General features: G+C 37.2%; 1 protein-coding gene across 1 annotated transcript; it reads right to left on the reverse strand.

Moving 5' to 3' along the window:
- Positions 1-301: 301 nt before the first annotated feature.
- On the reverse strand, positions 302-11,594 carry LOC147845486 (uncharacterized). Its single transcript, XM_087243825.1, has 2 exons — positions 11,394-11,594; positions 302-5,965 (listed from the first exon to the last, which is right to left on the reverse strand). Exon 2 carries the CDS (start codon positions 5,958-5,960, stop codon positions 5,025-5,027), a length of 936 nt encoding a protein of 311 aa, XP_087099951.1. The 5' UTR covers positions 5,961-5,965; positions 11,394-11,594; the 3' UTR covers positions 302-5,024.
- Positions 11,595-12,775: the final 1,181 nt, after the last annotated feature.

The following is a 12,775-nucleotide window of genomic DNA, read 5'->3' on the forward strand; positions in this document are numbered from 1 at the left end:
GCAGCACACTAAACTCAACTAGACTCTCAATGGAAGGAAAAGTAAAAGATGTGGAAGTTTGGCTGTTCTGTATCCCATCTTAGAGTCTGCGCCTGCTTGCTGGACCTAAAGAAGATCTTGAGCTGTCCTGAGCTTGAATGCACTGCACTCTACTACTACCGCTGAGTCATTTGGTGTATGGTGCATTTGGCCATGCAAACTTTAACTACTTTCTCTAAAATATTAAAGTGTTTGTTACAGCGAATTCCTTGTTGATTTCGCTGTCCCCAGCAGGTAATGTTTTTAGACGCAGGACACTTGCTTGAATTTTGATCCATTTTTATTCTTGCTTCCAAAACATGTTCCAAAACAAACAACTTACAATAAAATTCTCAATGTCCTCCAATTGAGCGTTTGAAAACTGTGTCTCTCCCCACTGGCATGCTTCTTGCTGATTAGGTTCAGCTGATATTGGCTTTCCTACAGTGCAGTGACTAGTATGCCCCATAGGTGGCAGCACAACAGCTGGCAAAAAGTAGGCCAAAAATAATACAAAATAAAATAAATTAAATACATTACTTTTCTTTCTAATTCAGGGCTCCGACATCCAGCCCCTGATTGGGGATTCCACAATCATAACAATATTTCCAAATCTTAAGGAGCCAAATATAATTCTACAAAGTTACAATTTACATCAAATTTACATTGTAAAAAAAAACAATAATAAATATAGCTGCAAGCAGCAATTAAGGGGCCAAGCACTATTGGCCATAAGGTGGCGCTGCTCCAGACGTTTTTGAGTACTTTCAGGGCATGGGGTTGAAGATGTATACCATGTTTTGTAATGATATGTGAATGTGTTGGTAAAATACAGCATTTTTGGCCAAAAATCGAAATGGGAGACGCCCAAAATGGCTGACCTGTGAAAATCAGACATCATTCGACTCGGCATGCTCTGCCGGATGTAATGAGACCAGTTTCATGAGTTTCGGACGAAAGGTTGAGACGTTATAAGCCAAAAAGCAAGTTTTTAGTATCTCCGGACCACTAGGGGGCAGTGCGCCGAAACTCCGCAATTAACCTTAGACCCTAGTTGTCAAAACACACACCAAGTTTGGTGTGAATCGGTGAATGCATTACAGATATATCGCCTCAAGTCCATTTTCGCAAGTTCTACGTTAAATTAGTTCGTAAGTTAAACGAAAACGGTTGGTCTAATCAACTTGAATTCCATAACTTTTGGTTGGCGTGGTCTGTAGATCATGTGATTCAATTTTGGTGAAAATCGGAGACACGGCCTAGGACGAGTTCGATCAAATAGGTTTTTCGAAAAATTTAAAATAGCGCGAAAAAATCAATTCAAATGGGTTTGAATCGGACTGAGCCAAGGAATCAGTGGAAAAAAAGAATTTTGATTGTAGCTCATTCGGTTCAAAAGTTATGATGATAAACATACGTGAAAGTTTAGACAAGTGGTGGTGCTAGAGAGTTTGATTTTGAGACTTCATAATTGGCCTGATTAATGTTAATACTGGCCTCTATCATTGTGCCAAATTATACAACTTTCCCGCATACGCCTGTATGGGCTGCCATTCAAATCCGGCGGAAGAAACGGAAGAAGAAGAATAGTAATAATAATAATAATAAGAAGAAGAACACTAACGAAAGCAATAGGTGCCTACGCACCTACGGTGCTTGGCCCCTAATAATTCTAAACTAGAAAATTATGTAGCTCATAATAGAGGTAAACATTTAATTTTCTTAATGATTTACATTTTCATACTATGAACCTTTCAATCAGTCTTTACTGTCTATTTATTAGATTCTTCAGCCAACAGGCACAGTTTATGGATAGGTCTTTGAAGTGTACCTGTTTTGGTTTTCACTATAGCAACTCTTACAAGACCTTGGCTATCCGGTAGAGTCTTTAGGATCCTTCCCATTAACCATGAATTTCTTGGAGCAGTGTCATCAACTATGAGTACCAAGTCTCCGGGAAAGAAATTGTTCTTTATTCGTTGCCACTTACTTCTCTTCTGCATTAACAGAAGGTATTCTTTAATCCAGCGTTTCCAGAAAAGATCAGCAATATATTGTACCTGCTTCCATCTTCGTCGAGAGTATAGATCTTCTTTCTTGAAACATCCTGGAGGAAAATTTGGTTGTCGTTTCAACTGAAGGAGATGATTGGGGGTTAAAGGTTCTAGATGGTTAGGGTCATTTGATATAGATGTAATGGGTCTGTCATTTAGGATCATTTCCACTTTACACATTGCTGTATGCAGGCCTTCATCATCAAGTATTTGTTCTTTGGTAACAGAATATAAAACCTTTTTTACTGATTTAATCAATCTTTCCCATACACCCCCAAAATGTGCTACAGATGGTGGGTTGAACATCCAGTTTACTCCAATATCAGTCAAAATTCTTGTAATCTTCTCATGTTTGAGCGTTTTCAATGTTTCCTGTAATTCCTTTTGTGCACCAATAAAATTAGTTCCTTGGTCTGTTCTAATAGTTGCAACTGGGCCTCTCCGGGCTATGAATCTTCTTATAGCATTTATACAGGAATCTGTATCAAGAGAATTTGCTACTTCTAGATGCACTGCACGTGATACAAGGCAAGTAAAGATGACTCCATACCTTTTTACATGTGTGCGAACTCTTTTAATTTCCATAGGGCCAAAGTAGTCTAATCCTGTGTTTGTGAAAGGCGGCAAGTCAGGGGTTATACGGTCTTGAGGTAAATTTGCCATCCTTTGTTTGCCTACTTTCCCCTGAATACGTCTACAGAAGGTGCAATGATGAATTATACTTCTTGCCATGTTGTTTGCACAAGGTAGCCAGTAGCGCTGAAGTAACTTGGAAAGCATGTAGTTTCTTCCTAAATGGCCATAACTCTCATAAATGTGTTTTAAAATTAATTTAGAAACAGGAGAATTTTTCGGAAGAATAGTAGGATTTTTGATTTCCAGTGGCATTGCAGATTTGCCAAGTCTACCTCCTACCTTGAGTAAGCCGTTGTCAATGAAGGGATTTAGATTGGCAATAGCACTTCTGTTTTTAACTGGATTTCCATGTTGAATGTCTTTGAGTTCTTCTTTGAAGTGTTGTTCCTGTACATATCGAATGATTGATTCTTCTGCATCTTTGAGATCTTCTACAGATAAATTTGGTTCAGTTATTCGGTGTGCAACATTAGAACTTGTATCAGGGATTACCTTATTAGATTTCTGTTTCCTTTTCAGGATGGCTTTAAGGAAGTTCTTAAATTTTAGAATCCATCCAACAGCTCTCCTGAGCTTGTTCCATTGGGAATAGTATTCAACCAGTTTGTTTGTATCAGGTTTTTGTTCATTCATTATAGTTAGTGCATTGACATTGACAAAAATAGGTTTCTTGACCTCTGGGTCATCTGAATAGGTGATAGGCATATTAGAACAGTGATCTTCCTCTAATTTAAGGAGGTCTGGTCCATGTAGCCATTGTTTCATTTCTGTTAATGCACTGGCATCTAGTCCTCGAGATGCACAATCTGCTGGATTATCTTTAGATTTCACATATCTCCACTGATAAGGGTTTGAAAGATCTCGAATAATGGAGAGTCTATTTGCTACAAAGGTGTGAAATCTAGAATGTTCATTGTTTATGTATTTGAGAATTAACTGACTGTCAGTCCAAAATACAGATTTTTCCAAGGGTAGGCAAAATTCCCTTTTCAACATTCGATCAATACGTGATGCTAATGTAGCTGCTGTCAGTTCTAATTTGGGGATGGTTATTTGCTTAAGTGGAGCAACTCTTGCCTTGGCAAAAACAAATGCTGTTTCGGTCTCATTCTTGTTATTGCTGTATCTGAGGTAGCTCACAGTTCCATAGCCACATTCACTTGCATCACAGAAGTGATGAAGTTGAACTGTTTTGAATTCTCCAAAATCTGAGGACTTTATGCATCTTGGAATTTGAAAATTAGATAGCCAGTCCCAGTCTTTGAACCATTTTTCCCATGGACATGAAGTCATTGTTATATTTATTTTGTTAAATTAACTACAAGTTAATTCTGAATATTCATAATTAGTAATAACTCATTATTATTGATCATAATATCGAAAACTGAGCTAAATTCACTGCACGTGTCTAAATTGATTATCTGAAAAGAATCAAAGCAGATACGCAGTTTTGTTAGGGTGCTTTCACACCTGCCTTATTTAGTTTGGTTGAATCGCACTAGAGTTTGTTTTTCCTCTTGGTGCGGTTCGTTTGGGCAGGTGAGAATGCAGCAATCGTACTCGAGTGCGCACCAAAAGCAGACCAAATAAGCGTACCGAGACCTGCTTGAAGAGGTGGTCTTGGTACGCTTTTAAACGAACCCTGGAGCGATTCGTTTGTGGTGAGAATATGATTCGTACTAAAACAAGTCCAACCGCAAAAAGTACTGCACCTTTTGGACTAATCCAGCTGCCGTAGGCCGATGCGCTGTGCATTATGGGATATGGAGGAAAAATATTTGCTGACAGCAGTTTACCAACAGAGAAAGAGAGAGGGGAAGACATTACCTGATGAAATCGTTTCATTTCCGCAAGATGACCATGTCGCAGATTAGCTAAATTAATTTATGCCTCCTCCTGAAGTGACGAGCGATGCATTAAACACTGTTTTCCAGCCGCGGCCGCGCTTCATTCTTGTAATGTATAGTTTGTCTAAAGCAGGCATACAATCAGTCAGCGCAGTCGTCCCACCAGACTAAAAACGACATTTTGTGTCTGCCGGTTTGTTTACTTGCGGGAGTTCATTGGCATTTTCCTGCACGTGAATTTTGACCAATCAATAAGCAACTTAGGAACTATGTTTAACAATATCTGGCCAATGAGAGATGTGGATTTTGTCTGATGACTGCATTTTGGTTCGTTTCAGCTGGTTCGGACCAAAGTCAGCAGTGTGGTGTAAAACCGACCCAAAGACGGCAGAAGATGCAACAATGTATCATTTATTGCCCTTTGTCCGGACCAAATAAAGCGAACTACAGATGTGAAAGCACCCTTAGACTATGGCGACCTTACACCTTCAAGGTTACAAGGGTTCTCTGTAGCGTGAATCCTCTCATGTTTTTTCAGATTCCTTGAATCAATAAATCTCTCGTCACAGTGTGAACACATGTACGGTTTCTCTCCAGTGTGAGTCCTCTCATGTCTTTTCAGGTTTCCAAATGCACTGAATCTCTTGTCACAGTGTGAACACATGTAAGGTTTCTCTCCAGTGTGAGTTCTCTCATGTGTTTTCAGGATTCCTGATAAACTGAATCTCTTGTCGCAGTGTGAACACTTGTAAGGTTTCTCTCCTGTGTGAGTTCTCTGATGTGATTTCAGGCTTTCTAACAGACAGAAACTCTTGTCACAGTGTGAACACGTGTAAGGTTTCTCTCCAGTGTGAATCCTCTCATGCATTTTCAATTTTACAGCCGTAATAAAGGTCTTCTCACACTCCAAGCAAATATGCTCTCTTACACCGGTGTGGATCTTCTGATGACTCCTTAAACCATCTTGATCTCTGAAACTCTTTCCACACACAGTGCATGAACAAGGCTTCTCCTCTGTATGAACTCGAAGGTGTCTCTTCAGGTATGAAGCCATCAAAAATGTTTTCCCGCACTGATCACATTTGTGTGTTTTCTCTCCAGTGTGGGTCAACATGTGTCTACCAAAGTTTGTTGTGTGTCTGAAACTCATCCCACACTGGGAACATGTGAACGGTTTCTCTCCAGTGTGGATCATCATGTGATTAATAAGGTTTGAGGGGTGTCTGAAACTCTTCCCACATTGAGAGCATGTGAATGGTTTCTCTCCAGTGTGGATCATCATGTGATTTCTGAGACCGTGTTTGCTTGCCAGACTTATTCCACACTGAGTGCAGGGGAAACAGTTTTTGTCTTTTCTCTTCAGTGAGTTTTCTATGATTTTCCCATGACGGCGTGTCTCCTCCATCAGGCCTGAAATAAAAGTAAACAGACTGCCTTTAAAATTAATTATTTAAGAAAGTGAAAGCCACCATTAAAGTTTCATTCATGATCACTTTTGTTGTCTTTTTGTAAACTTCATTTCACAAGCAAGGTACACTGATCTTCCAATCATCAATTTTAAAACACTTGTCGTATAAAATCAACCGTATTACCATTTCATCATTACCTTTAGATGCTTTTACACATATTTAGACAATGCATTGATTATAATGTGTCCCTTTAAAGTGGTGGATTTTAGGGCTGGGCGGTATATTGGATTATGGTGATATATCAATATGATTCTCCAACGCGATGCAATATTTTCCAGTATCGTTTATGTCGATACAGAGCTCGACAGTGCGACCATTTCACTCACATTTGTGACTAAAAATAGACCTGTGCGAAGTGGAAAATTGATTTAGTCGCACGTGTGATTTTCTTCTTTTATAAGCTCTATTGATGACTTAATTCACGGTAAAACAACATGCTCTTCATAGTTACTTATGGTGTATTAAATTGGAAATCTATTATGACTTTAGCACATGCTGATGCTAGAGCTGCACGATATTGGAAAAAATTGACATTGCGATATTTTTTTCCCCTGCGATATATACTGCGATATATATATATATATTTATTTATTTATATATATGTGTGTGTGTGTGTGTGTGTGTGTGTGTGTGTGTGATGTATGAAAAATTTGGCCTGGGACAACGTTGTTATTTTTGCATCTGGCCCTCGGCCCAAAAAGTTTGGACACCCCTGGTTTAACCTGTCAGTGGTGCACACTGAAAAGAAACACACAAACTTAGTTTTAATTTGTCTGTTAAATAAGAATAAGAAATCAATGAGAAATGATTCTGTTGCTGACGGCCATTAAACTTTCAAAGAAAAGATGGAGCAGAAGGAAACTTTAATTAGACTGATTCCCATATTTCACTCTTCTTTAAAAAGCCCAGAAAGATGAAGTGCTCTGATAAACAGTGTCAGCTTTGCACATGAGCTTGTAGTTGTGTCTTTCTTTACATTGTCTTACTGTTCCCATGTGGGAAATTAAATAAATAATAAAAATCACATTATTTTATGTGCTGTGAAGAAAAGATGTTTCAGTCCAGCTACTGCAAGTGTATTTATATTAAAGATGTGTACAATATTAATTCTAAATTTGTGTGTTCATTTGAAAGTTGTGTTACAGTATCCTCCATTAGATTTAAAGTTGCCTGGGAAAAAGATTTGGGAATCGAACTCTCTGCAGACACATGGGACAATTGTCTGACTTCAATACAGTCATGCTCAGTCAACAGCAGACACCAACCGATTCAATTCAAGGTCATACATCATCTACACTACACTAAAGCCAAGCTCCATAAAATCTTTCCTACGGTCTCACCAATGTGCGATAGATGCACGATAGCAGAGGACACGGTTGCTCATGCCTTTTGGCTCTGTCCCCTACTGAACAGATTCTGGACCAGCATATTTGACTGGTACTCCAAGGCTTATGCAGGGCTCAACAATAAGGACTGCCCGGTGGCCCGGGGCCAGCATGCGAGGCGCTCTGGATAGTAGACAGAATTGTTACTGGCCCGATTCGTAGTGCCTTGTCACAAAAGTTCAATTTGTCTGCGACTATTTGTCAATTGCGTATGAATACAGTCTTAGAATCGAGAAACAGTTTGTGCTTTTAAGCCTTTAAATGCTGCCTTCTCAATGATGTTGTAAACACCATATTGCTTTCTGGTTCCTTCTATCTGATTGGATGTTGTGAGCATGTCGTTTTTTTGTAACCTGGTAAAAACCAGTACAGCAAAATGAATTTATGAGGCTAAAATAATGTCTTGGAAGCAAACATTTACGTGGGTACAATGCAAAGATATGCTCATACATTTTTTAACATTTTAAAAATATAAAATTCTAGATTCAAACACATTTTTGACACAATATTAAAAACATGTGGCTAAGAAATAGCTATTAACTTTTTTTTTGGTGGGGCCAGTGAAAATATTGGCCGGGCAAGTAAAAATCTGAACCGCTGGCCCAATCGGGCCAGTAGAAAAAATCCTTAGTGTTGAACCCTGTTATGGTTCACTTTTTCTGCCAGAAAAACACACACATCTTCTCTCCCTCAAACAGTGCAAGCGTCTTTAATGCAAGGCATGGTGGTTGCTAAAAGACTATTGGTTAATAATCGGAAATGACCGTTACCCCCCTCATTCCAGAACTGGATTTCTGATATGATGTCTGCTATTCAGATGGAGAGACTTGGGCAACTTGGGGTCAATTTCTTGACTTATTTGACAAATCTACATTTCAAGAGCAATCCAATGACCCCTCTGAGGTTTAAGCCATACACCCTCACAAGTTTTGATTGCATGTTTTGTGACTATGATGTGTGTGTTTTTTTTTCTTTGTGTTTATTTTGTCTCTTTTCTTTGTTGTTGCCTTTCATATTGTCTTTTGTTTGTCTAAAGTACGAGCCAATGTTTGTTCTTGTTCTGTGTGTGTGTGTGTGTGTGTGTGTATATATATATATATATACTAGCGCTGTCAAAATTAACGCGTTAACGCATGCGATTCATTTTAAATAATTAACGCGTTAAAAAAATTAACACAATTAACGCAGTTCAGGTTTTTTTACTTCCTGTTGTGGTGGATGTGTGTTTAACAGGCAAGAAATGTGGATAAGACCAAGGAAGCACTTTTTGAAGGCAAGTTCCAGTATAAAACAATTAGTCGCATCTCAAGTTATCCAAAGTTTCATTCAATTTCGGTTGTTTCATTTTTAACTTTCGACTTCTGTTGTAAGTTGATACCGCATGGCGAACAGAAAGACAATCCTCCGCATTTCGTGACTCGGTGTTACTTTAAGGGAAGGTTCCTTTTAAGGCTACAGGGTAGAATTTTAATAAGAGTATTATCTTAATCATATTAAAATCGGAGTATTGGTGTCTTATGTAAATGTACTCAGAATGTCTGGTGAAGTCGCGAGCTGTCAAAGACAGGGCATTACTCTGCCTTTCAGCATGATCTCTCCAAGTTTAGCGTGTTTCCTCATTAAACACAACGAAAGCGTATGCTTCGCGTTGTTGTGTCAGAATCCTTGTGAAATACAGTAATACTTTAGGACGCTTAGTTTAGGACGCTTAGCAAATTTGATGAACGTGATCATGCGTGTTGAATCTGAGGGGAGTCGCTCCAGTATGGAAGGCCGTTGGGGCCAAAACGTCAGCAGCGCATTGTGTGTGTGTCTGTGTCAGGCCCGTTGAGGGGTGTCAGGGGTGGAGTGAGCGACGTATCTGAGTAGGGGCGAGAGGGGTGTGCAATGTATTTAAAGACCGGTTAGCAAGAAATTATCATTCATTTGCGGCCATTTGGGAGTCTCTGTGCACTTGCGGGATACTCCTAGTCTTAGCAACTGGATGAATGTAAAGGAGGATTAAGCTAAATTGTTTCTACTCTATAATTAATGTTCTCAACTCACAGCAATAAAACTTTACAATGAGTGCAACAGTTTGTGTTCTATAGTTTATTGTTATAATTTTTCTTTTTCCAAATCTGCAATTCCTGTATTTTGGCATTTTTTGCAGTCCACTTAGAATCCAACATGGAAATCAACGTTTTCTTTATTGGCATTGATTGTTTTGAAATGTAAATGTCATTAACATGCCTGTGTTTTAATTTCTGTAATAAATATGGCTGTCAAGCCAGGATCTTGATGGTTTATTGTGGGTATGTTGTTTACATGAAGAAATCTGTGTTACAAGTTAAACAAAAATTCTATTAAACAATTATATTTTGAATTTAAATATTTTTTATCTTGCGTTTACATTAATTTTACATTTAAATAGCCAAAATTACAAGTTTCAGTATTTTAAATGCGATTAATCGCGATTTATTTTTTTTTTAAAGGTGCGATTAATTAGTTAATTTTTTTTTATCGATTGACAGCACTAATATATACGTAAAACTGCTTAAAATAAAGTAATAAAAAAAGATGTGTACAATATATATGATAAAATTAATAATGTTTTGTTTGGCAGCATTGATACAGCCATAATCTTCTAATCCTCTAACACAGATTAAACTGCTCTGGTCATGTGAATGTTTGCACTAGCCATACTGTATATTTTATTAACTTATTAATAACTTCCTATTTCTGCTGCTCTGTGTGACGAATACTTTTTCAGCTCGAAACTGGTTCACAAGTTGAACAAGCTGCTGCCTATAGGCATGTCCACAACTGAAGACTTGATTCAGATCAGTTTGATCTCAATACTGCTGTGGACCGCTAAACTCCATACAGCTTAAATTCATTGATTCATTGATTCATTTCGTCTCTACCATACCATAATTTTTTGCTATGCAAAATGGATAAACCACTGACCAAACTTTGATTCTTGCTCAAAATGAAAATAAAATTAACCAGAAAAACACAACGAGCTGCTGACTATATATTTAGTGAATTACGGCTTATTATTATACAAACAACTTTTACAGCAAATTAATAAATAATTATTTTTAGCTCATCAATTTTAAACACAAAACAATGCATTATCCATTAGTTCATGTATTTACAATAATTAAGTACAAATAAATCTGTAAATCATTTATTAATCATAGTTTAACATTTACTAATGTCTTAATAAAATCCAGAGTTGTGCTTGTTAACATTAAATAATGAACAGAGATTTAACATGAACTAACTTTGTTTAACTTAAATAATGTTAACAAAGATGAATACCGTAATGAATGTATTATTACTAACTGTTCATGTTAGTAAGCTCAATTAATGAAAATAAAATTATTTAATGTGTTAGACATAACTCTACACTTTTTGTACAGAATTACATGACTAGCACATGAAAAATACTACAGTAATTCATAGTAAATACTAAAGTGTTTTTCAACCATACTATAATAAAGTGTACTTATTTATTATAGTATTTACAACTGTTATTGAATGATGCAGCAGTAACCGTGGTAAAATGAGAAAATGCTCTGCATACTGTAGTAAACATGAGTTTTTACTGCAGTAAACTGTGCTGTGTTGTAATATAGTTGTTGTAAATGTAGTACAGTGTTGGTGTTTTGTGTTTATACTACACTATTTCCTATAAATGACTGCAGTATTTGTCCATGAGGGTGAAATGAGTGAACACAGCATTTCATTTGCCGCTAATAAAGATCAGACAAATCCTGAAGTATAAGAATGTGTGAAAGTAAACAGGAATCATAACCTGTGCTTTTACCGCGAGAAGCTTTTACATCGAGAGCTTTAATAAAGAGGTTAGTGGCCAAAACCAAGCAAAAACAAAGCTGAAAACCGACACTGAAGAGGAACACAGCCGAGAGAAAAACACTTGAATATTGAGAAAGTAGGAATCTGAACTAATAAATAAGGAGAGAAACACAACGTTACCTGTTTACATATGAACACGGTAAAAGTCCGCTATTCCTGATCGCTTTCACAGAGGAATTGACAGTCAAGAGCCAGGATATAATGAAGAAAGGCAGGAGTTGTGTCGTGTTCGCTAAATAATCTCTCTAGAGTTGATAAAAGCTGAAGTGTAGCCTCTTTGTTTCTTCTCATCTTCAACACGAGTTTAATGTTGCTTGTTCTGAGCTTTTCCTCTAGCGCCTCCGCTATCAGTGTGCTGTGTACTACTGCCATCTAGAGGACGATCACAGCAACAGCGACTTACAGCGGTCACCGGGCGCCAGGAGGAAATCAGCTTCAGTAAATTAATAATTTCAGATTTAATGTTAAGCAGACAATAAATACATAAACACAAACACAACAACAATCTTTGAATACGTCTTAAGTTCAACTCATCATAGGACAAACATAACATTTCCAGCTGGTACCCCACACAAAGAATACTATAGTAAAATGTAGTAGTAATTGTAATATATATTAATCTCCATCAACATTTCCAGCTACTATATGTCAATGCTGTAGATTTAAGTTTAGCAGCTGTTTAACTTTAAGCACATTTTTAATTATGTTACCTGTAAGTACAGTACAGTGTTAATGCTCAAACTGTATTTATCATGTTTAAAGTGTCTGACAATCATAAATACTCTTATTAGCAATAAATCTGCTTTCACACTTTCTTTCTGAGGTGGTAATTGGTGTAAAAAGTTTGAGAACCACTGCGCTGAATAATCTTTCTGTCCTGTAGCTAATGCAAAGAAGACTGACGTATTTCTAAATGCTAAGGGCAGTACACACACACACACACACACACACACGCACACACATATATATATATATCAGGCTCCTCTGATTTGGTTTAGAAGCTTCATTTTATAGATAATGAAAATGTTATTAGCTAGTAAATAAAATAACTGTTTTACAAAAATGTCACTTTAGATAATTCTTTAGGTTTTTAAGAAGGTAGTTTTTTTTTTGCGTCAAAACCAGCTAAATCCACTTGTGCTTTTTTAGCAAAAACCTCTAAATCCACCATTGGGACTAAAAAGTGTAACTAGTTGAAAAATCACTAAAGATGCAATTAGAAATTATTTTAACAAACATAAAACCCTTTACACAAGACACCTAAAAATATATAAATCTGCCAAGTAAGTGGCAGTTCATTCCGTTGTGGTAACCCCTGATAAACCAGGGACAAAGCAGGAGGAAAGTAAATGAATGAAATCTGTCAAGTGAGTGCAGTAATCTCCAGTGTGAACCCTCATGCGAGTCTTTTTGCATACCAAACCACGCTGAGTGCAGGTGAAATGTCTTTTGTTTTCTCCATCAAATCTGAAATAAAAGTAGGATTGATTTTAATTACATTA

Source organism: Danio rerio, chromosome 3 (genome assembly GCF_052040795.2).
Source record: "Danio rerio strain M-AB ecotype USA chromosome 3, GRCz13ab, whole genome shotgun sequence".
NCBI lineage: Eukaryota > Metazoa > Chordata > Actinopteri > Cypriniformes > Danionidae > Danio > Danio rerio.